General features: G+C 40.1%; 1 protein-coding gene across 1 annotated transcript in view; it reads left to right on the forward strand.

Moving 5' to 3' along the window:
- ATP9B (ATPase phospholipid transporting 9B (putative)) overlaps positions 1 to 24,445 on the forward strand; it is a 269,119-nt gene that overhangs the window by 11,186 nt on the left and 233,488 nt on the right. The window contains exon 2 of the mRNA XM_025365036.1: positions 12,917 to 13,090. Within this exon, the coding sequence (XP_025220821.1) occupies positions 12,917 to 13,090 (174 nt within the window). The remainder of the gene's footprint in view (positions 1 to 12,916; positions 13,091 to 24,445) is intronic.

Raw genomic sequence — 24,445 nt, forward strand, 5'->3', positions numbered from 1 at the left:
TGTGTTTTTCAGCTCCGTCAGGTCATTTATGTTCTTCTCTATACTGGTTATTCTAGTTAGCAATTCCTCTAACCTTTTTTCAGGGTTCCTAGCTTCCTTGCATTGGGTTAGAACATGCTCTTTTAGCTCGGAGGAGTTTGTTATTACCCACCGTCTGAAGCCTACTTTCGTCAGTTGGTCAAACTCATTCTCCGTCCAGTTTTGTCCCCTTGCTGGTGAGGAGTTGTGATGCTTTGGAGGAGAAGAGGCATTCTGGTTTTAGGAATTACCAGCATTTTTGTGCTGGTTTTTCCTCATCTTCGTGGATTTATCTACCTTTGGTCTTTGATGCTGGTGTCCTTCGGATTGAGTGTTTGTGTGGATGTTGATGCTTTTTGTTGATGTTGATGCAATTTCTTTGTTTGTTAGTTTTACTTCTAACAGTCAGGTCCTCTGCTGCAGGTCTGCTGGAGTTTGCTGGAGATCCATTCCAGATCCTGTTTACCTGGGTTTCACCAGCGGAGGTTGCAGAACAGCAAAGATTGCTGCCTGTTCCTTCCCTTGGAAGCCTTGTCCCAGAGGGGCACCTGCCAGATGCCACCTGGAGCTCCTCTGTATGAGGTGTCTGTTGACCCCTGCTAGGAGGTGTCTCCCAGTCAGGATACACGGCCGTCAGGGACCCACTTGAGGAGGCAGTCTGTCCCTTAGCAGAGCTCAAGCGCTGTGCTGGGAGATACGCTGCTCTCTTCAGAGTTGGCAGACAGGAACATTTAAGTCTGCTGAGGCTGTGCTCACAGCCTGCCCTTCCCCTTAGTGCTCTGTCCCAGGAAGATGGGAGTTTTATTTTTAAGCCCCTGACTGGGGCAGCTGCCTTTCTTTCAGAGATGGCCTGCCCAGAGAGGAAGAATCTAGAGAGGCAGTCTGGCTGCAGTGGCTTTGCTGAGCTCTGGTGGCGGCTTTGTTTACATCACCTACTCAAGCCTCAGTAATGGCAGGCGCCCCTTGCCCCACCAAGCTCGGGCATCCCAGGTTGACTTCAGACTGCTGTGCTGGCAGTGAGCATTTCAAGCCAGTGAATCTTAGCTTGCTGGGCTCCGTGGGGGTGGGATCCACTGAGGTAGACCCCTTGGCTCCCTGGCTTCAGCCTTTCCAGGAGAGTGAACGGTTCTGCCTTGTTGGGATTCCAGGTGCCATGGGGTATGAAAAAAGACTCCTGCAGCTAGCTCAGTGTCTGCCCAAATGGCTGCCCAGCTTTGTGCTTGAAACACAGGGCCCTGGTGGTGTAGGCACCCAAAGGAATCTCCTGGTCTGAGGGTTACAAAGACCGTGGGAAGAGCGTAGTATTTGGACCAAAATGCACCGTTTCTCGCAGCACAGTCCTTCAGGGCTTCCCTTGGCTAGGGGTGGGAGTTTGCCTGACCCTTTGCGCTTCCCGGGTGAAGCAACACCCCTCTTTGCTTCAGCTTGCCCTCCGTGGGCTGCACCCACTGTCTCCCCAGTCCCAGTGAGATGAGCTGGGTACCTGAGTTGGAAATGCAGAAATCACTCGCCTTCTGCCTTGATCTCACTGGGAGCTGCAGACCAGAGCTATTCCTATTCAAGCATTTTTGTTTTTTTTGAGAGGGAGTCTTGCTCTGTTGCTAGGCTGGAGTGCAGTGGCGCGATCTTGGCTCACTGCAACCTTTGCCTCCCAGGTTCAAGCGATTCCCCTACCTTAGCCTCCTGAGTAAGCTGGGACTACAGGCTCGTGCCACCATGCCTGGCTAGTTTTTTTTTTTTTTTTTTTAGTAGAGGCAGGGTTTCACCATGTTGGCCAGGATGATCTCGATCTCCGGACCTCATGATCCACCCACCTCGGCCTCCCAAAGTGCTGGGATTACAGGCATGAGCACTGCGCCCAGCCCAGTGTTTTTTAGAATATTCATAGATAAATGTAACCATCACCAAAGTCAACGTTTGAACATGTTCATCATGTCCAAAAAAAACCTCGTACCCTGGAGCTACCACCCTCATCCTGTCATTTTCCATTCCACTGATCCCCCAGCCTCCTGTCTGTAGAGTGTTTTCATTGTGGTAAAATATAGGTAACTTAAAATTTACCATTTTAACTATTTGTAACAAGTCACTAATTTCACAATGGTACACATTTCCCAAAATAGAAATATTAGAACATAACAATTTTGCTATAAACTTTATTCACTTCCCAATTTAAATTTTGGGAAGTGCGTGCTATAGAATAGAATAAAAGTGAAAAAAAAAAAAAAAAAAGAAATGTAAGTTAGTGTATTGTCTTAATTTACCAGAAGCAGAATTTTACATTATGTAGCCTAGATATCCACATTGGCAGTTGAAAACGAAATAGTTATTAGAAAAACAGCTTTCATATGAGCTTTACTTCGCTTTGTAAGCTTTGAAAGTTTCCTTCCTTGACCATATGAAAATGACATTTTGCTCTTATGTATAAAGAACTGTAGTTATTGTATTTTAGAAGTTCTCAGGTTTTCCTTGAAGTGGAATTATTTTTATTATAATCATACTACTTTAGAACACAGTATATTTAAAAGATAATGTTGGTTAGTTGTTAAAACGTATAAAAAATTTCATGATTGGGCTTATATTTTATAAAAATTTCCAAGGGAAGAATTAGATGTGATTTGAGTATGATGCTAGTCTGTTTTTGCATTGCTATAAAGAAATATAATACTTGCCGGGCGCGGTGGCTCAAGCCTGTAATCCCAGCACTTTGGGAGGCCGAGATGGGCGGATCACGAGGTCAGGAGATCGAGACCATCCTGGCGAACACAGTGAAACCCCGTCTCTACTAAGAAATACAAAAAATAGCCGGGCGAGATGGCGGGCGCCTGTAGTCCCAGCTACTCGGGAGGCTGAGGCTGGAGAATGGCATGAACCCGGGAGGCGGAGCTTGCAGTGAGCTGAGATCCGGCCACTGCACTCCAGCCTGGGCTACAGAGCGAGACTCCGTCTCAAAAAAAAAAAAAAAAAAAAAATTAATACTTGAGGCCGGGTAATTTACAAAAAAAAAAAAAGAGAGAGATTTAATTGGCTCATGCTTCTGTAAGCTTTTCAGGAAGCCTGGTGCTGGCGTCTGCTTCTGGGGAGGCCTCAGGAAGTGTACAGTCATGGTGGAAGGGATTGGGAAGCCAGCACGTCACATGACAAAAGGGAGCAAGAGAGAATGGAAGGTCCCAGACTCTTATAAACGACCAGATCTCACGTGAACTGAGTGAGAACTCACTTATCAATCACCATGGGGATTCATGAGGGGACCACCCCTACCCCATGATTCAGTATCTCCCACTAGGCCCCACCTCTGACATTGGGGATTACATTTCAACATGAAATTTGCAGGGGACACACATCCAAACCATATCATATGGTTAAGGAAGATTAAAACATTCAATAGCACATTGCCTTTATTATCATCAAGGATGAGGATGTTACTGTTTTCATATGTCATTAAGTAAACAAAATGATGTGTATCACACATAGTAACTCATAGTTCACTGGGAATGCAATTACTTGTTAAGTCTGTTTTCTACAAAGTCATGTGAGACATTGATTTCTCCTTCACATTGTTAACATCTGGGTGAAAATAAGGTATTTGTTAAATTGGTGTTTCCCATTTTTGTGTTTTAAGTGATGGTGGTGTCATTCAAATTATCTTTGCAGTTAAATGAAGAATGAATGACATTAAGCATTGTTTTGTTTATCCATGTCCGTTATTAGTTTTTCTTTGCTTTTGCCAGCAGTGTGACTGTTGGCCCTGCCCAGAGGCATTTGCAATCTTCTAATAGTTAAGTTTTAGCATTGAAAGATACTAGTGTTAAGAACAGATGTCTATTGTCTGATTATTGGTAAAATATTAGTGTTTCTTGATAGAAGCAACACAATTTTTTTAATGTTAGATTTCTCATTCTGAGAGTCTATACACAATTTTCTATGAATCATAAAACTTTGATAATTATGATAGTCTAATATTTTACTAGTTGTAAAAATGAAACTTCTTTTGCTGTGATGGTTCACAATTGAAATGCCTTTTTTTTTTTTTTTTTTTTTTAAAGACATAGTACTAATTCTTAAGACAGTATTTATCTGGTTGTCCAGTCCCAGGATTTGTTGAAATCAGAGACATTTTCTTGGCGGTTCTATAAGAGTTTCCTTTAAAAGGCATATGTAGGCCGGGTGCGGTGGCTAACACCTGTAATCTCAGCACTTTGGGAGTCCGAGGTGGGCAGATCACCTGAGGTCAGGAGTTTGAGACCAGCCTGGCCAAGGTGGTGAAACCCTGTCTCTACTAAAAATGTAAAAATTAGCTGGATGTGATGGCGAGCACCTGTAATCCCAGCTACTTGGGAAGTCAAGGCAGGAGAATCTCTTGAACCTGGGAGTCTGAGGTTACAGTGTGCTGAGATTGCACCTCTGCACTCCAGCCTGGGAGACAGAGCAAGGCTCTATTTCCAAAAAAAAAAAAAAAAAAAAAAAAAAAGTATAAAATAAAATAATTTCAAGTTTAAAAAATTATTTACACTTGCCAGAATAGAAATGTTTTACTTATTTATTTATTTATTTTTTACTCCTAATAGTATTAGCATGAAGACAGAGTTGATAATAGGGAACATCACAATTTTAGGTAACTGAAGTATGTATCCTGAGCTAATTGGCTATATAGCTTCAAATTTCTGGGTTTGCATTTACATAACATTGGATATTGTACCATTAACTCTAATTCAGAAGTTTTTCTCAATTTATGTATAGCAGTATTATTTCTTATTTCAAGAAATTGGTGTTCAGTTTTCTTGTAGAACATTTTAGAAATCATTAGCTCCAAGGTTACTGTATATATAATTCCCATGGGGGAAATGACATCTCAGCTTAGGGGACTATTTCCATGTTCCTTTTGCTGCCTTTTGCTACTAAAGTCAAGGCGTATTTTTCAGGCAGCCATCCCTTTAATTTTATTCATTTATCTGCTGGCTTATTTATTTATTTTAACATCTTACCCTGTGTCTTAGTCTATTTTGTGGTGCTGTAACAGAATATCTGAGACTAGATAATTTATAAAGAACAGAAATTTATTTCTCACACTTCTCGAGGCTGGAAGTCCAAGATCAAGGTATTGACATCTGGTGAGACCTTCTTGCTGTGTCCTCACATGGGAGAGGATGGAAGGGCAAGAGAGGAAGAACGTGATTTCCTCACATGGCGGAAGAGCAGGATAGAGCGAACCCGTGCAATATGCCCTCTTTATTATGGCATTAATGTGTCATGAGGGTGGAAATATTGTGGCCTAAATGCTTCCCATTAGGCACTATCTCCTAAGACTGTTGCTTTGAGAATTAAGCTTCTAACACATGAATTTGGAGGGGACAAAAACATTTCAACCATAGCACCATTTGTCTCCTTTGCTGCTATAGAAGGGAGAGTCCCAATTTCTCATTAGTTTATGCAGCTTGCTGCTTACTAATGACTTATCAATGACGGTTCAACCTTGTAGTTGTATTTGATGAAGGAAATATGCACATTTCTTTATAACACTTAGTTTTTTGCTTTGTTTTTCTACTTTACTAACATGCAGGCAAAGGGGGAGTGTTTATTTTTAAAGAAGCTTTGAGCATTAGACATGTTTTAAATATATTTCTTTAATATCGATTGGCTTCTAAGAAGTGTTTCTCATCGAAATGGAAACAATAAGGCTATTAGATATTTAAGATAAAATGTAAGTTTTAAAGCTAGTTATTGTGTTGATTTACTTTTACTTAGATACATGTAAATTATGTGCCTTCCAGTACTTGCGAGTTGAGAGTTCCTAATTGTTTTTTTTTGAAACCTTTGGCTGCAGTTCAGATAGCTGTCCTTGTTTCTTACCATGGCAGTGCTCTTGGGTTTGGTATCATCCATTCTGTTGTCTTTGTTCATAATTGTTTTTACTCATTTTAAAAGTATGTTCCCAGAATTATACTTAATTGCTGGAAACGTTGATTTTTCTTGAGTGACAAACCAATTAAGTGTGTATGACACCAGGCAACAAAGACACTTAAGATTCTGCACTTTTCCTGTCTCTGAAAAAATCCATTATTCATCATCTTACTGTTTTTAAATACTGTGGTAAAATTTTCAGTACAATAGGAAAATTGTCTTGGAAATGGAATAAATTGCTTGCCAGTTCAAAGGCTCCATTTCTGGAGTTGAGGTTACAAAACATGATGTTGCTTGTGTTCCTTATCTTTCAGAACTCCTTGTGCTGAGTTTCCTGCATTAAACTTGATAAGATTGTGACTTTTACTAAAATAAGACATAACTGTTGAAATAATGAAAAAGACCAAAAGTCTCATTTTGTGTATTATATTACAGTATATTTATGTGGTGCTTTGAATTTTATTTGCATTTTGTATAAATATTCATTTTCTAGTTGACTGTTTTAAAAGAAGCAATCTCATACAGAGAAGAAAAAAATGACGTTTTAAGGGAAAAATATTAATGTTTTAGGTCTGTTACTTCACAGATTGTGTAATTTTTTTTGCCTAAATTATAATGAAACTTGTATGTTGTAAGGATGTTCTGTGATGCTGTCAATAGTGGTTGGAGTTGTGTATAAAGATTATCTGGAGACACTACAGCAAGTAGCATTTGGATTGGTAGAGTAGGATGTTTAAAAGAGGGGTGAAAAGAAGTGACTACCATTTCTCCTAACACATTTACTTTCAACAAAGTTCTTCTCCGTGATTATTTTTAGTGACAATATTCTATTCCGTCGTATATTTCACCAATTATTTATTCATGGATACTGTGCTTTTTGCTGTGTTTCCTTGGGTCTTTTTCAACATCACGGCACAGTGATGGTTACCTTTGTAGAGAAATACTGAACACATTTTAAATTTCCATGGGATAATGAGAAACCCTGGTTAAAGTTTATTTACATTACAGAAATAAAAAGCTTTCAATGCATCTTCAAAAATTGTTCTCCACTTTTACCAGCGATTAAGAGTGCCTGTTTATCCAAGACTTTTGGCCATATTGAATGTTAAGAATTCTTTTTTACATTTGATAAGCAAGACATGGTCTCTTCTTGTTTGAATTTGCATATTTAAAAGTCCTCTGTGAAGGCATAAGAATGATGCAATGGACTTTGGGGATGCAGGGGGAAAGGTTGGGATGAGGGTGAGGGATAAAAGACTACAAACAGTTCTTTTTCACAGTGTTTACTGTTGACATATAGAAATGCTACTGATTTTTGTATGTTGATTTTGTATCCTGCAACTACTGAATTGATCAGTTCTAATAGTTTTCTTGTGGAGTCTTTAGGTTTTTGCAAATATAAGTTCGTATCATCAGCAAAGATAATTTGATTATTTCCTTTCCACTTTGGATTCCCCCATATGTTTCTCTTGTCTGATCGCTCTAGCTAGGACTTCCAGTACTATGTTGAGTAACAGTGGTAACAGTGGGCTGAGAGTTTTGAAGTCTTCAGTTACTATTGTGGATTTGTCTGTTTTTCCTTCTGCTTGTATCAGTTTTGCTTTATGTGTTTTGAAACTCTGGTGGTAGGTGCATACATATTTAGGACTTTTAGATCTTAGTGGTGATTTGATCCTTTTATTATTTCATTTTGTTCCACTTTATGCTAGGCAGTTCTTTTTTTGATGTGTTTGTCTTATATTAATATAGCTACTTAGCTTTCTTTTGACTAGTGTTTCCATTATATACAGTCATGTGTTGTTGAAGGATGGGGATGTGATCTTCTGAGAAATGTTAAATACCATTAATACTTAAAATACTTCCCCTAGATACTGAGTTTTGTACTCCAGAAATATGTTTGGCAATTTCATTGTTGTGCAGCCATTCTAGAGTGTACTCACACAGACCAAGATGATAGAGCCTACTACACATCTAGCCTGTAATGGTAGAGCCTGTTGCTCCTAGGCTACAAACCTGTGCAGCATGTTACTGTCCTGAACACGGCAGGCAGATGTGACACAATCGTGTATCTGTGTATCTAAGCATACTGAACATAGTAAAATGCAGTATAAAACATAAACAATCATACACCTGTACAGGACACTTAGCATGCAAATTAATCTTTAGCTTACTTCAACTTTTTTACTTTATACTTTTTTTAATTTTTAAAAACTTATTGACTTTTTTGTAATAACACTTAGTTTAAAACATGAAGAGATTGTATTGTTGCACAAAAATATTTTCTTTTTTAATATTCTTGTTCTATATGCTTTTTTTTAAGTTTATTTTTACTTAAACTTTTTTTTTTTTAATGTTAAAAACTAAGACAAAACCACACATATTAGCCTAGGCCTACATAGGGTCAGGATCATCTAATCACTATCGTCCACCTCCACATTTTGTCACACTGGAAGGCAATAACACACGGAGCTGTCATCTCCTGTGATGATAATGTCTTCTGCTGGAATACCTCCTGAAGGACCTGCCTGAGGCTGTTTTACAGTTAGCTTTTAAAGAAAATAAATAGAAAAGGTACGATCTAAAATAATAATGGTATAGTATAGTAAATACATAAACCAATAGTATAGTCATTAGTTATGATTGTCAGGTATTAGATACTGTACATAGGTGTATATGCTAGACTTTTATATGAATGACTGGTAACCCAATAGATTTGGTTTACACCAGCATCACCACAAAGATGTGAGTAATGCATTGTACTATGAACGTTATTATGGCTGTGATGTCACCAGGTGTTAGGAATTTTTAGCTTCCTTAGTGGGACCACTGTTTTATATGCAATCCATTGTTGACTGGTATGTCATTATGCAGTGATTAACTTTATTTTTCCATTTTTTTTCTTTTAATCTTTTAATATTAAATAGCATTATATTTAAAGTACTTCCTTTAGATAGTGATTTTTGTACTCCAGGGGATGTTTGGCAATGTCTGGAAACATCTTTGATTGCCACAACAAGGGGTGAGTGTGGGGCAGCTACTAGCATCTAGTACATAGAGGCTGGGGATACTGTGGAATAAATATGTGCATAGGACAGCTTCACGCCAATAGAGTTCTGTGGCCCAAAATGTTTATGTGCCTCTGCTGGGAAATCCGACTCTAGGGCTTACGATAATATGGCTAACTTTTCACTGTCTACTTAAGGTTAGTATTTTACCACCTCGTATAAACTATAGAGTCACCTACTCTTCCCTGTTAGGCTTCTTGTATATATTTGCATCTGTTTATGTTAGAAACTTAACCTGACAATTTAATACGTTTTATTTTTAATAGTCATACATATTTTCAAGAACTTTCTGTTGCTCTTCCTTCATTCTAGAAGTTCCGTGTTTCCTTCTGGTATCATTTTCTCCATCGTGAGTCTTTCTGTAGCATTCTTTCAGGGCAGATCTGTTGACAGCAAATTTTCTTAGTTTTCTTTCATCTGAGAATATCTTTGTTTTTCCTTCATTCCTGAAGGACATTGTTGCTGGATATAGATTTCTGGGTTCACAGTTCTTTTCTTTTAGCACTTCAAACATCAAGTTCCACTGTGCTTTGGCCTCCATTTTTCTCCATGAGAAATTTACAGGCATTTGAATTCATGTTCCTCTATATGTAATGAGTTGTGTTTCTCTGGCTGCTTTCAAGATTTTTTCCTTCATCTTTGCTTCTAGTAGTTTATGATGTATCTTTATGTAGGTATCTTTGACTGCACGCTGTTTTTAGTTTGCTGTCTTTTTTATTTAGTAGATTTCTTTCAACAGATTTGGGAAGTGTTTATCCATTTTTTCTTCACGTATTTTTCTGCCTCAGTTTTTCTGGTATTCTAATGACGTGCATACATGTTAGACCTTTTCATATATAAAGAAATATAGATAAATAGTGTGTATGCGTGGGTGCGTGTGCACACACCGCCTCCCCCATCTGCTTAGAATTTCTATCTACCCTAGGATACTTGTAGAGTATTAAAAAAAAAAAACAAAAAAAGAACTTCTGTTTTTCTATTCACTTCAAGACTGTTCAGCTTTATCTCATGGAGCATGGATATAATGGCTGCTTTAAAACTCCAATATGTTTTTCATACTGCAGCTAGCCTTTGTTGGTGGTTCTTTCTCTTGACTGTTGGCCATATTTCCCTATTACTTTGTATGTTGAGTAAGTTTGGCTTGTATCCTGGACATTTTGAATATTGTGTTGAGGGACTCTGGGTCTCATAATCCTTTGAAGAATGTTTTGTTTTAGCAGTGCATTGACCTGGGTAGGTTTCGACCCCTAGTTCTGTTTCACCACCAGTGGGTGGTGGCTGCCATGTCAGTTCAGTTGCAAAGCCTTGACCAGGCCATCAGCTGCCCACTAGTGCTTGTCAGGGCCTGTTGTGTAGGACCTGAGTAGTTCCCAGAGCCTGTCCTGTGCTTATTTGGGTTTGGGCACATTTTTGCAGCTTGGGGGTGAGCCTGGGACTTCTGTTGATTCATATCCAGAATTAGGGCATCCCTTGTCCAGCTTTCTCCGCTCTCTGGTTTATCCCACGTCTCCAGTTTCCAGGGTTGTTTTTTCTCAGCTTTATGCTTTCTGAAAGTCAGGGTTTTCTCTCAGAGTTTTAACCCTTCGTGTTGTGAAAGTCTACCTGACTGGGGTAGTTCTCAGGGAGAAGTTGTGTGAGAAAAGAGAGAACTACCAGGGACGTCCACATCCTGTTTGGACTCCAGGAGCCCGTCTTCCTGTTTCCCTTGCTGTCATAGAGGTGACTACAGGGTAGCCCTGGGAGGGCTAGGAGAGACAAAACGGAAAACAGAAAAAACATTCTGCTTTGCAAGAGCCCCCTTTGCTGGGGCTGTGGCTAGAAAGGGTGGGTTTCTTCTGGAGTCTGCACTCAGCATATTGCGTGCAGTGCAGATCGAGTCTTCACTTTGGCAGGAACTCTGCACTGGACTTCAGAGCCTATTTTAGGCGCCTGGAGCTAAGCTGCCCTTGTCTGGAAACTGTGCACGTCAGGCCCATCAGTTGGAGGTCTGAAAAGAGGAAGAATTACTAGGAATGAAATATGCCAGGTCGTGGTCAGAAATACGATTCCATCGTACATGACGTGTATACTCGGCCACTGCATGCGCTTACCTTCACATCATCCGTGCCTTTTGGCCTCTGGGTACTTACAACGTGCTGTTTCTCTTTGAGTTTTCTAGGCAGTGAGGACTGCATGACTGGGTTCCTGAGACTCACAGTATTCTCTTGAAAAAAGAAAAGTCTTCCACAATAGTGACCTATCTCTAAATTGCACTTTAGCAGAATGTACTAGAATTGCCTGCTTATGTGTTTGATTCCTATTTTTCGTTTCTGAAGAACTCTTAATTTCCACTTATTGCTCCTTTTCTTCCCCTCACCAACAAGCCTTCCAAGAGGTGCATCCTTCTTCCCATGTGGACTTCTGCCCCCGACATTGATGCCTTACTACCCAAGCTCTGTGCACCCTCCTGTAGGTCCCCCAGTAACCAGTGCTGTGATCACAGACCTGTTGCTCTCAGGGTAGATTCTGTCTGGGTATAATTTTTATCCATGGTCTGCCATTGCTAGGGCCCCCAGTCCTGTTCTGCCCCTGAGCTGCCTGGCTGTGATCCAGACTGGACTCTGGACCTGGCTTTGTTGGTTTGGAATACTTACTTTTCTCCTTATGTGTCAATTAAGGATGGTACTATCTCTGTCCCTTATTTATGTTTTAGTGGTGGGTTTTGGTTAGTTTTAGCTGTCTTCTATGTGGAATTTAGAGAATGTGAAAAAAGATTTCAATATAAGTGACTGCCTTTATCCCAGAGAGGAACCCACAAGTCTGCTCTCGTATTTTTCACATTGTGACAATGCCTCCACAAATACTTGATGCAGAATTCAGTAAGATAGCACTCGGTGGCTCAAGCCGGTAATCCCAGCACTTTGGGAGGCCGAGACGGGCGGATCACGAGGTCAGGAGATCGAGACCATCCTGGCTAACACGGTGAAACCCCGTCTCTATTAAGAAATACAAAAAAAAAAAAACAAAAAACTAGCCGGGCGAGGTGGCGGGCGCCTGTAGTCCCAGCTACTCGGGAGGCTGAGGCCGGAGAATGGCGTGAACCCGGGAGGCGGAGCTTGCAGTGAGCTGAGATCCGGCCACTGCAGTCCAGCCTGGGTGACAGAGCGAGACTCCGTCTCAAAAAAAAAAAAAAAAAAAAAAAGATCGCACTTGTTGAATCACCATTATCGTTTCTGACAAATTGTTCTCAAAAAGGTAAGTTTTTATTTTTTAAAGATAAATTATGTTTGTGATTGAGGAGGGATAAAAGGAACAGTTTTGATGATAGGCCGCCTGTTTCTTGGAATCAAGAAGATTGTTGAGCTTTAAAAGGTGTGCTGGTTGTTGAGATTTTTTCATTGAATAGCACGTTTTAGTGAAGAGAATAACAGAATAAATGGGACATAGCATCATTCCCCAAAGATTATCAAGTCTGTCAGCAAACCAAAGGATGATGTTGATACTTTTCAGATACAGATAGGTACATATTGTTGAAAGTCACTTCTAGAATGTTGGCTGATGATGTAAAGTTGTGTAACATAGAGTGTTTAGATGTTGCTTGGAGTGAACATTCTTTGCTATAGTCGTGTTTCAGAAGAGTGGTGTTTTCTGACTGGATCAAGTGCAGTGAGGAGCTGTTGAGCAGCATCAGTTGTGCTGTCAGCCTGGCCATCCGCACCACAGATGCCTCCAGGAGTACGCTCACAGCACAGTTAACAGCTAGCACAGGCCTCGCTGGCAGCTTTTTTACCTTAGCCAACATTCCTTTGCAAAAGAAAGCAGCCTCTGCAGTCTTATTTATAATGCGTTACCTCAGCTGAAGACAGCCTAATTTGAGGAAATACTGTCCCTAAATGAAACACACTGTAAAGAAGCCTGCTTGGCCTGTCTCAGCAATCTGTTTTTACTCTAACTAGGTACCAGCTGGAGGATGAGTCTGCGCATTTGGATGAAATGCCACTAATGATGTCTGAAGAAGGCTTTGAGAATGAGGAAAGTGATTACCATACCTTACCACGGGCCAGGATAATGCAAAGGAAAAGAGGACTGGAGTGGTTTGTCTGTGATGGCTGGAAGTTCCTCTGTACCAGGTTTGTTATCCGTTGCTACCTAATTTCCTTATACGCTAAGCTTACTTATAAGCTTAGCTTCTAATATACTTATTAGCTATATTAATATAAAAACTTAAGGAGATATTTCTTAAATGATATAATGCAGATTATTAGTACATTAATCAAAGCCAAACAGTACTAATATGAAAAGAAAGGAGAGCCAAATTAATTATCTTATGAGAAGTTTTAATGATTAAAACCTGGAGGCCGGGTGTGGTGGCTCATGCCTGTAATCCCAGCACTTCGGGAGGCTAAGGCGGGCGGATCACTTTGAGCTCAGGAGTTCGAGACCAGCCTGGACAACATGGCGAAACCCCATTTCTACTAAAAATACAAAAATTAGCCGGGTGAGATGGTGAGTGCCTGTAATCCCATCTACTAGGGAGGCTGAGGCAGGAGAATCACTTGAACCTGGGAGGTGGAGGTTACAGTGAGCTGAGATCGAGCCCCAGTACTCCATCCTGGGCAATGGAGTGAGACTGTCTCAAAAAAAAAAAAAAAAAAGCTGGAGAAAATTAGTGACTTTATAGCTAATGCATGATAGAATTAATCCTGGTTGCTCTATCAGCATTTATAAATGGTATTTCTTTTTCTTCCCAAAAGTTAGATATGGCCCTATATTCCTCCTGTGTATCTTTTACTCACATTCATCTGTGTTTTTCCCGTATTTTGCTACATTTATTATTCTTTTTACATCTTCTTATTTTTCTGAGTCATTTCAGACTAGGTTGATTACTTCATTCCTCTTCTTAATTCTTCAGTGTGTATTTTCTAAGAAATAGGTATTTTCTTATGTAACCTTAGTGCAGTTATCAAATTCAGGAAATTTAATATTGATACAATGCTTTGTATCTACTTTAAATTTATATTTCAATGTTGTCTATCATCCCAGTAATGTCCTTTGTATCCTTATTTTCTCTAGTACTGGGTATGATCACATGTCACATTTAGGTGGCATGCTTTTTTAGTGTCTTTTAATCTGGAGTAGTAGTTTAGTGTTTATCTTTCATTCCATTGACATTTTGAATGAATGAAGATCAGTTATTATACAGAATGTTTCACATTCTGTTTTGTGTTTCCTCGCAGTTAAACTCAGCTTAAGCACCCTCTGTGGAATCCTAAGTGATGCTGTGGCCTTCTCAGGGTGTTTATTAATATAAAAACTCAAGGAGATATTCCTTAAATGATATCATGCAGATTATTAGTACATTAATCAAAGCCAAACAGTGCTAATATGAAAAGAAAGGAGAGCCAAATTAATTATCTTATGAGAAGTTTTAATGGTTAAAACCTGGAGGCCGGGTGTGGTGGCTCATGCCTGTAATCCCAGCACTTCGGGAGGCTAAGGCGGGCAGATCACTTTGAGCTCAGGAGTTCAAGACCAGTCTGGACAACATGGCAAAACCCCATTTCTACTGAAAATACAAAAATTAGCTGGGTGAGATGGTGAGTGCTTGTAATCCCATCTACTAGATCTGGCTCGGTCTCCCTTAGTGTTGGGATTATAGGTGTGAGCCACCGTACCCAGGCCCAAATATTTTCTAATTTCCATTGTCATTTCTACTCTAAATCCATGTTTAATTTAGAACTATGTTGCTTAATTTCCAAAGTTAGAGATTTTTTCTAGTTAACTTATTATAATTATTATCATTTTAAATAGAGACCAGGTCTTGCTATGTTACCTGGGCTGGTCTTGAACTCCTGAGCTCAAGTGGTCTACCTCAGCCTCCCAAAGTGCCAGGGTTACAGGCATGAGTCACCATGCCTGACCTGTTTTTTGCAGTTATCTTTTTGTAATTGATTTGTATCTGAATATCATGAGGCCATTTACTTATAATTTAAAAAAGCGGGCCAGGTGCGGTGGCTCACGCCTGTAATCTCAGCACTTTGGGAGACTGAGGCAGGCAGATCACGAGGTCAAGAGATTGAGACCATTCTGACCAACATAGTGAAACCCTGTCTCTACTAAAAGTACAAAAATTAGCTGGGCATGGTGGTGTGCATCTGTAATCCCAGCTACTCGGGAGGCTGAGGCACAGGAGAATCACTTGAACCCAGGAGGCGGAGGTTGCAGTGAGCCGAGATCATGCCACTGCACTCCAGCCTGGCAACAGAGCGAGACTTTGTCTCAAAAAATAAAATAAAATAAAATAAAAATTACAGTCTTTGTAATGTGTTGAGACTCGCTTTATGGTTCATCATATAGACAACTTGTAGCAAATTTTCTTTGTGTATTTAAAAATAATTTGTATTTTTCAGTTGTTAAGTGCACTGCTCTGTATGTCAGTGAAGTCATAGTTGTTGGTTGTCTAGTTCAAATCTGTTGCTGTTAATGGTTTGCTTGTTTGTCAGTTACTGAGAGACTTCATGAGTTTCTAAACATCACTGTGGATGTGTCTATTTCTTTTGGTTAATTTTGGAGTGTGTTATTAGATGATGCACATTTAGGATTATTAACCTATTCACTTGACCTTTTATTGTCTTTAAATGCCCTCTTTTATCTTTAAAAATGCTTTGTGAAGACTTGTCTAATTTCAATAAAACTATATCAGCTTTTTTTGATTAATGTTTGCATGGCATATATTGTCATTATTTTACTTTAAAAATAATTTTTTTTTTTAAATTTTGAATTTGGAAATAGAGAGTTACAGGAATTGCAAAAATGGTATAGACGGGTCCTGTATTAGTTCATTTTCACACTGCTAATAAAGACATACTGGAGACTGGGCAATTTACAAAAGAAAGAGGTTCCGTTGGACTCAAAGTTCCACATGGCTGGGGAGGCCGCACAATCATGGTGGAAGACAAGGAGGAACAAGTCACATCTCATGTGGATGGCAGCAGGCAAAGAGAGCTTGTGTAGAAAAACCCGTTTTTAAAATCATCAGATCTCGTGAGACTCATTCACTATTACGAGAACAGCCCAGGAAAGACCCTTCCCCATAACTTGATCACCTCCCACCGGGTTCCTCCCACAACACATGGGAATTGTGGGAGCTAAATTCAAGATGAGATTTGGGTGGGAACACAGCCAAACCATATCAAGTTTCTTGTATTTTTCACCCAGTTTACCCCAGTGGTTACATCTTATATAACTATAATATGAAACCAGGACACTTACCTTGGCACAGTGTGTGTGTGTGTGTGTGTGTGTGTGTGTGTGTGTGCGCGCGCGCGCGTGCGGTTCTCTGTGATTTCATCAGGTGTTGATCTGTGTAATCACCACTGCAGCCAAGATGCAGAACCATTCCAACCCCACAGGGAGCTTCCCGTGCCACAGCCACTCCCGTCCCTCTGACCCCTGGCCTTGGAAACGTCTCATCGATTCTCCATCTCGTTTTAATATCAAGAATGTTACATAACTGAAATTACTCAATATGTGATACTTAAAAATTTTTCTATTTTTTTCCATATTGTAGTGATATCTGTATTATGTGATTTGTTTTTTGAGGTTGGCCTATTTCATTCAACATAATGCTGTGAGAGCCATCCAAGCTGTCGTATAGGTTGTTTCAATTTTTTGGATGTTAGAAATAAGGCTGCCATGAACAATTGTGTACGTTTGTGTGTGTGTGTGGGCATAAGTTTTCATTTCTCTGGAATAAATGTCCAGAAACTTCACTGCTGGGTTGTATGGTAGGTGTATACTTAGCTTTTTTTTTTTTGAGACAGAGTCTCGCTCTGTCGCCCAGGCTGGAGTGCAGTGGCGCAGTCTTGGCTCACTGCAAGCTCTGCCTCCTGGGTTCACGCCATTCTCCTGCCTCAGCCTCCCGAGTGCCTGAGACTACAGGCGCCCGCCACCACACCCGGCTAGTTTTTTGTATTTTTGGTAGAGATGGGGTTTCACTGTGTTAACCAGGATGGTCTCGATCTCCTGACCTCGTGATCCTCCCGTCTCGGCCTCCCAAAGTGTTGCGAATGCAGGTGTGAGCCATTGGGCCCGGCTGTATATTTAGCTTTTTAAGAAACTGCCAAACTATTTCCCAGAGTGGCTATACCATTTTACATTTGCACTAGCAGTATTTGAGAGATCCAGTTTATTTTTGTCTGTGCCAACATTGGGTGTTGTCACTGCTTTTGATTGTAGCTGTTCTAGTAGATGTGGAGTGATGGTTGATTGTGTTTTTCATTTCCATTTTCCTAATGCTAGTGAGGTTGGATATCTTTTTGCCATTTGTGTACTCTATTAAGTAAATGTTTTTCCATCTTTAATTTCTAGTTGTGGTGTTTGATTATTTTTTTTTCTTGTTGAATTTGGAGAGTTCTTTACATATTCTAACTATGGGTCCTCTGTCAGATATGTAGTTGGACATATTTTCTTTTTTTTTAAGACGGAGTCTCGCTCTGTTGCCCAGGCTGGAGTGAAGTGGCTGTATCTTGGCTCACTGCAACTTCCGCCTCTTGGGTCCGTTCTCCTGCCTCAGCCTCTCGAGTAGCTGGGACTACAGGTGCTCACCACCATGCCTGGATAAGTTTTTTTGTGTGGGTATTTTAGTAGAGACAGGGTTTCACCATGTTGCCAGTCTGTATCTTGTCTTTCCATCCGTTGAGATTCAGAGAGATTTCAGTGGATCCAGTGTTTTTAATTTTGGTGAGGTCTGATTTATTGCTTTTGTTACTTTTGTGAATTGTGCTTTTGGTATCATAGTAAGAATTTCACAAAACTCTTTGTTGAAGATTTTCTTGTATGTGTATTATAGCTTTATGTTTGAATATTTAAAAAAAATTTTTTTGGTAAGGTGAGAGATTTAGATTAAAGTTCATTTTTTAGCCAGTGTGTATCCAGATGTTCTAATACCACTTGATCGTACATGAGCGGGGCTCTCTGTGACCTTGGTTCTGTTCTCTTCTCCATCTCGTCAGTGTGTCAGTTCCTGCCAGTACCACACAGTGTGCTGTACTGTGGCTTTATGGAAAGTCTTAACGTGGGTAGGCTGATTCTTCTTCTTCTTCTTTTTCAGAAATCTTTAAGTTATTCTAGTTCCTTTGCCTTCCCCTATAAATTTTAGAATAATCTTGTTCATATCTACAAAATCCTTACTAGGATTTTGTTAGGACTTGTGTTGAACCTGTGTATTATATTAGTTTGGGGGGGGAACTGACATGTTTCCTATGTCGAGTCTTCTAGGTCATGAACATGGTACCTTTTGCTCCATTTTATTTGGAGATAATTTGATCTCTTTCACCAGCGTTTTGTAGTTTTCGGCATGCAAATATTAGATTTACTCCTAAGTATTTTTTTGTAGTGATTGTAAATGGTTTGGTATTTAAAATTTTTGATTCCACATTTTCATTGCTAGTGTATAGAAATACAGTTGATTTTGTATGTTTGATCCTTTATCCTATAACCTTGCTGAACTCACTGGTGGTAAGAGTGGTTTTGTAGATTTCTTGTAATCTATAAAGACAGTCATGCCATCTGCAAATAGCAGTGGTATTACTTCTTCCTTTATGGTCTGTGTGCCTTGCCTTGTGGAGCTGGCTAGAACGTACAGCATTGTGCAGTGGCGTTGAGAAGCGGCACCATCACCTTGTTCTTTCCCAGGCAGGAGCTGGCAGTATTGCAGCATTAAGCAGATATGGACTGTGGGTTTTTTAAAGATCCTACTTAACTAAACCAGATAACTTTTTTTTTTTTTTTTTTTAAAGAAATCTATCTTGTATTAAGAAACAAACCAAAGCATTGGCAGGAGAAGTGGTCCAATGCGTAGTTTTGTTAGACCCAGAAGCAGGCTTTGGAGATGTAAGCTGCAGAGTCCTTGTCATCGTGGTGATAGTGGAAGCCACACAGAAGGATGATCTTGAAAAGGTTGGGAGACATGTGGTGTAGCTCTGTGAAGAATAAAGAGGTGACACCTTTGGAAAGAGGATGTATTGGAAAGGAAGAATAATGTCCATCCTTTTTGGCAGGAGGAAAACTAGGGGAGGAAGAATGAAATAGTGGTGGTGACTGTGACTTTTATTCTCAATTGGTAACATCAGGTCAATTGAGTAAGGATATGATTAGGATTCAGACGAGGGCTGAAAAAAATGGGAAAATTTGGTCATGCTTTGGTAGAGATCATCAATAATCAGCAAAAGAAAATCAATAATAATTTGTATTGAACTAGGCATAAATTTACGGTGATGTATCCATTGGGGAAGAGCCTGGGTGATGACAGAGCTGAGGAAGTGTGGTGTGGGGAGTTGTGGTGAGGTAGGTCCCCACGACGATGGGAATTGATAAGTTTGTAGGGGCAGAGGGTTGACTGCTACCAATTTACTGGCTGTGGGAGTGGCTGAGAAGCAAGTGTTCTGAATTTGTGTGGGGAAAGGCTAAGTGCTTTTCTTCTGTGGTCCATATGTTCCCTTCTTAAAGAAGGTGGGTGTTCTCACCATTGTTTACAGCCAAGAACCGAAAGAGTCCCTTTTGTGACAGGTAAGGGCCAGCCCAGAAATGAACCAGGTCCCAACCTGGTGACCTAAAGCCCTTCCTTTTTGCTTTCTGAACTGGAAAAATTGCTAGGACATGGAGGTGTGGCCCGAATAAGATCCTGATTTGCCGTCTTTGAAGTGGAATAGCTCTGTGGTAAATGCCTGGTCTCCCCATCCTAGAGGGACATTACCGTGGAGATCATTGGGTTGAGAAGGTTGAGAATCTGTGTCCAGGCTGTTAGGTGGTTTTTAGTGTGTGTGGAAAATCACTGGGTACTGGGGGAGACTGCGGGACGTTCATAGAGGAAATGGGAACTGGGCACTGATGGGTGCAGTGCTGGGGACATGGACAGTGTGGTGGTCATGGTGGGGACTCTTAACAGACCCTGTGTGTTTTGGAAGTGGTACTTATTTGGCCGTATTAGTAACAGTACCATACCAGTACCGTACTAGTCAGGTAGTTAACAAGAATTGTGAACTTCAGAGTGTTCTCAGTCTCATCATAGTGTTAAATACATTATTGAATTTTTCTGGTTTTTCACATGATTTTGTTTTTACCAAATGGAACATAACAGCCAAATTTTAGGTTTTACTTGTAATATACTCCTTTTCTTAAGGAAAATATTAAGAATATATTTGAAAATGTAGATGGTAGCAGCAAAAACATCCGTGTTTGGGGGAGTTAAAACAGCTTAGTAAAATATCTTAGATTTGTCTATAAAGTCTTTATCTTTTATTTTTTATTTTTTTCTTTTTGAGACAGGATCTCGCTCTGTCACCCAGGCTGGAGTGCAGTGGTGCCATTATGGCTCACAGCAGTCTTGACCTCCAGGGCTCAAGCAGTTCTTTCAGCACAGCCTCCCGAGTAGCTGGGACTATAATCATGTGCCACCACACCTGGATACTTTATTTTTATAGAGGCAGGGTCTTTCTGTGTTGCCCAGGCTGAAATCTTTATCTTAATAAATTGGGATCATGTGGAAAAAGCTAGCTGAGCCATCTTGGCAGCCTGTAATCAGTCTGTGTGGTGCTAAGGAATGTCCTACTGCCATATGGGATGAGAGGCAACCTGAGGTATTGTCGTGCTCTTCTTGTTCAAAAGATATCTACTACACTGAGAAATGGTTATGGAAATTAAACCCTGCACCATAGAGAATCAAACTATACATTTAGCAAGTAGATTAGTTTTGTTTATTTATTTCTTATCAATTTTCAGTTGTCAATGTTTGCTACTTTTTAATTTCCCAAATAACCAGGCATTATAAAATTCATTGTTACTAACATTATTATTTGGTGGCTCAAAGAATAGAAGATTTATACAATTAGTTTAACTGCAGGAGGAAAATGTTTGGAATATTGCAATACAGGTAGATTGTAACTCATATTAATGAGTTGTAAATATTTCAGTGTATTTCTATTTGTAGATCCTGTAAGTAGTAAGGATCATTTTAAAATGATTATTAAAAGACTGAGCGAGTAGGCTTTAATTTCTTCATGGCTTGAGACCTGCTTTCTCATTTTTATTTGACAAAAACCCCAACTTGGACACTTGGAAAAATTGTTCTGATTTCTGTCTTTCACAACTCAGAATCTTTTTCCTGCGGGTGAATGCACCTTTCTGTAAGCTGTTGTGAGGCACATTGATAGTTCTCTGGTCTGGGTTAATGTCTTTCTCACGAGATTTACATTTCACCTGTTATCAAAATTCACTTTGTCCTTAGGAAAGTGGAGCCAGTGAATGGCATTTCCATAAGAAGGGAGGGGAGGTATCAAATGCTGGGATCATTCCTAGTTCTAACGTCCTCAGCTAATTGGCAGACGTTGGGGGCACAGAAGCATGTCATCTTTTAAGAAGACATTAGCATTGTGTTGCTTTTAAATTGGATATAATAATTGTCTAATTTTTGGGGGGTGGAGAGAAAGGAGGCAAAAACTATGGGAATTATTTAATTGTGACTAGTTAAAATTTTAGAAGATAGGCTCTTGATGTGTTAAAATGCTTTGTTTAATGTTGTGATTTGGTTATAGAGGCATTTTATGAAAAGCTGCTAATCCTAAAACATTTTAAGAAAAAAAGTATAACTTGTACACTACTGGATTTAGTTTCAGCTGGACTTGATGGTGTAAGGCAATTTAAATATAGAGGGGAAAATGTTTCTGAATAATCAATAATTTAGAAATTATTTTGCATACATAGAAATGCTATTGAGGAAAGCTCCCAGTTGCTGTCTCCGAAGGACTTCTGTCTGCTGCTCTCTCTTGTTTTGCAATATTTACCAGTATGCCTTCCTCACATTTTTGTCCTCAAAAAATTCCCCATATTTCATTTTCCCTTTTTAGCTCTACTACTCAGTGAGGCTTAAACTTACCGTTTTCGTTAGTGTTTCTGTATCCTTGGGACTCATGCCCTTTACTCCCAGCGTGGAAGTCGCCTGACTCCCCCACGTAGTGGTTTCTGGCTGCGTGATCCAAGGGCAGTTCTGGCACACCTGCAGGCCTTTCACACCTCACGCCTGTTGCGAGTGTATTCGTTCAGTTTTGTGTAGTAACATATGATTTGATAGTGGCGTCTTAACCACTACTTTATTCTGTCTGTACACAATAAAATTATTAGTAATAACATTTTTACATGTTAACAGGTGTTAGTAGCACAGTGATATGAATAATGTAATTGTATCATCAAAGTCTAGGCATCTTAGATTTTCTGGTACAGGATTATAGAGGAAAAACCGAGTAAAATGTTGAATATATATGTTTTTAGCAGCGGGCATGTAATTTAGAGTTTCTAAAGAAGAGTGATGTCAGTGAGGCATTAGTTCATGTAGTTGCTGACAGTGATGTTGATGTTAAGGTTTCTGTTGCTGCTGTTGTTTACAATGCTCATGTTTTGCAGACAGTGGTCTTGCATTTATAGTATCTTTTGTCTGGAAGAACATGTTAATATCAGATAATGCTATAAAGTTTACATTTTCTAAATTTTATATGTATCTTTTCAAATACTTAGATGTAAATATTTGATTTTTCATTTTGAATTTGTCTGACTTTTGTATACTAGAACGTCAGAGTAGATAATTATGTGTCGTAGAGCAAAAATTCATATCTGTTTCCATTCTTGAAGACTTTTGCTCTATTTGAAATGCTGAAGAGAAATGTGTTCATTTGAAGCCTGTCTTGCACCTGTGACCCAGCTTGCAGTGTGCTCTGTTGATGCCAGTGCTGTCCAGTAGAACTCACTGCAGTAATGGAATATTCTCCATCTGTGATGTCCACTATGGTAGCCACTAGCCCGGGTGCCCACTGAGCTCTCGAGATGTGGCTAATGTGACTGAGGGAACTGGATTATAAGTTTTATTTAATTTTAATTAATTGAAATGCAGGTTGCCACATGGAGCCAATGGATGCTCATTTGGACAGTCCAGGCCTGGCTACTCTCTGTGCCCAAGTTACTATTGTGAGGAGGGTGACCTTTTGAGTGGGATGTTGGGAAGCAGGAGAGTGAAGACTGAGGCCTTGGGGGCTTCCTCCGTGGGCGGCATTGTGCTGCGCTTTCGTAATGTATTAAGTCCACTTTCGTCAGTGCTTTGCAGATGAGCGAACAAAGACTCAGACCAAGGAGCTTCCGTAGGGTCACTTGCTGGTGATTGTTTCCAAAAACATGACTTTAAAGTCCATGTTTTTCCATTGTGTTTTGTTGCCTGCTCACAAGTGATTCATTTTTTTTTTTCATCATCTCTTGAATGGCTGTGGTGCCATGCCTGGGCTGAGGAAAGGTGGTGCATGAACTTGAATAAGAGCTGGCCTCTGCCTGTTGTCAGCTCAGTGAATGGACATGATACTGATGTGGTAGGGGGTTGAGATCCAGGCTCTCGTTTCATCTCTGCCGTTAACTAGTGGTTTAGTCTCAGAGAAGTCACTTGCCTGTGGGACTTCCAGTTTTCTCAACTATGTAATGTGGGAGTCCGGCATCAGTATAGTGTAGTTGCAGGTGTCTGAGATGGTAATTCTTAGGTAACATAACTAGGATTTTCCTGGCACTGGGAGTGTGTGCTGTCACCAGGTAAAAGAGTGATGATTTATAGCTGCTGTTGGTGGGAGGAATTGGGGAAGGAGTGCCCATGAGCCCCTCCTTCCCCTATGAGGGGAAGGCTACTCATAGAGTGGAGTAGAGCACAGAGCAGTCGCAGTCTGCGTGGCACCACAGTGGGGGTGCTGGAGGGAAGGAGGCATGTGAGAGCGTTCGAACTGGACACAAGCAACAGGTAAGGTGAGAGAAATAGTCATTGAAAGCTTACTCTTTTTTATTTGAAGCCTTATTTAATTTTTCTTTCATTCAAGCATAAGCAGATCAAATATTATCATCATTTTACTGAAATCTACTTGACCATTTCCTTTCCTACCTTACCAAGAAATAGTAATGGTGAACATACTTGTTTTGATAATCTTAAATCACTTTAATACCACCCTGATTTATAACTGTTGTGGACTTGAAAGTATGCTTTCAGTTTGGAGGTGTTTGGGTTTATTGTTTCAAAAGTGATGATGGCAGTGCTAAGATATTCCATTCTTGCAAAGCTCAGTCTTTGTGTGCTGTGGTGGAAGTTCTAGAATAAGGGTGGGGGGAGCTGGCTTCCTTGGCTATCCCCATGGCAGAGCATCAGCCCCGTGAGAGAGTGCTGATTAAGGGAGCAGTGCTTGGCAGTCCTTCTCATGCTGGAACAGTCCCTGTTAGGGATGGGCAGCCTCCGAAAAACCAACCTCTGACCTTTCAATGTGAAGGTCTTCCCAGCATAGCTGAGAATTAGATGAATATTCATAGGGATAGTACCAACTTCAGTTGAGACACACACACATGCGGCCTCATAAGGTGTGCTACTGTGGGAGATTTATGAAGTTTACTTCATATATTCAAATTGATAAATT

The sequence above is a fragment of the Theropithecus gelada genome, chromosome 18 (assembly GCF_003255815.1).
Source record: "Theropithecus gelada isolate Dixy chromosome 18, Tgel_1.0, whole genome shotgun sequence".
NCBI lineage: Eukaryota > Metazoa > Chordata > Mammalia > Primates > Cercopithecidae > Theropithecus > Theropithecus gelada.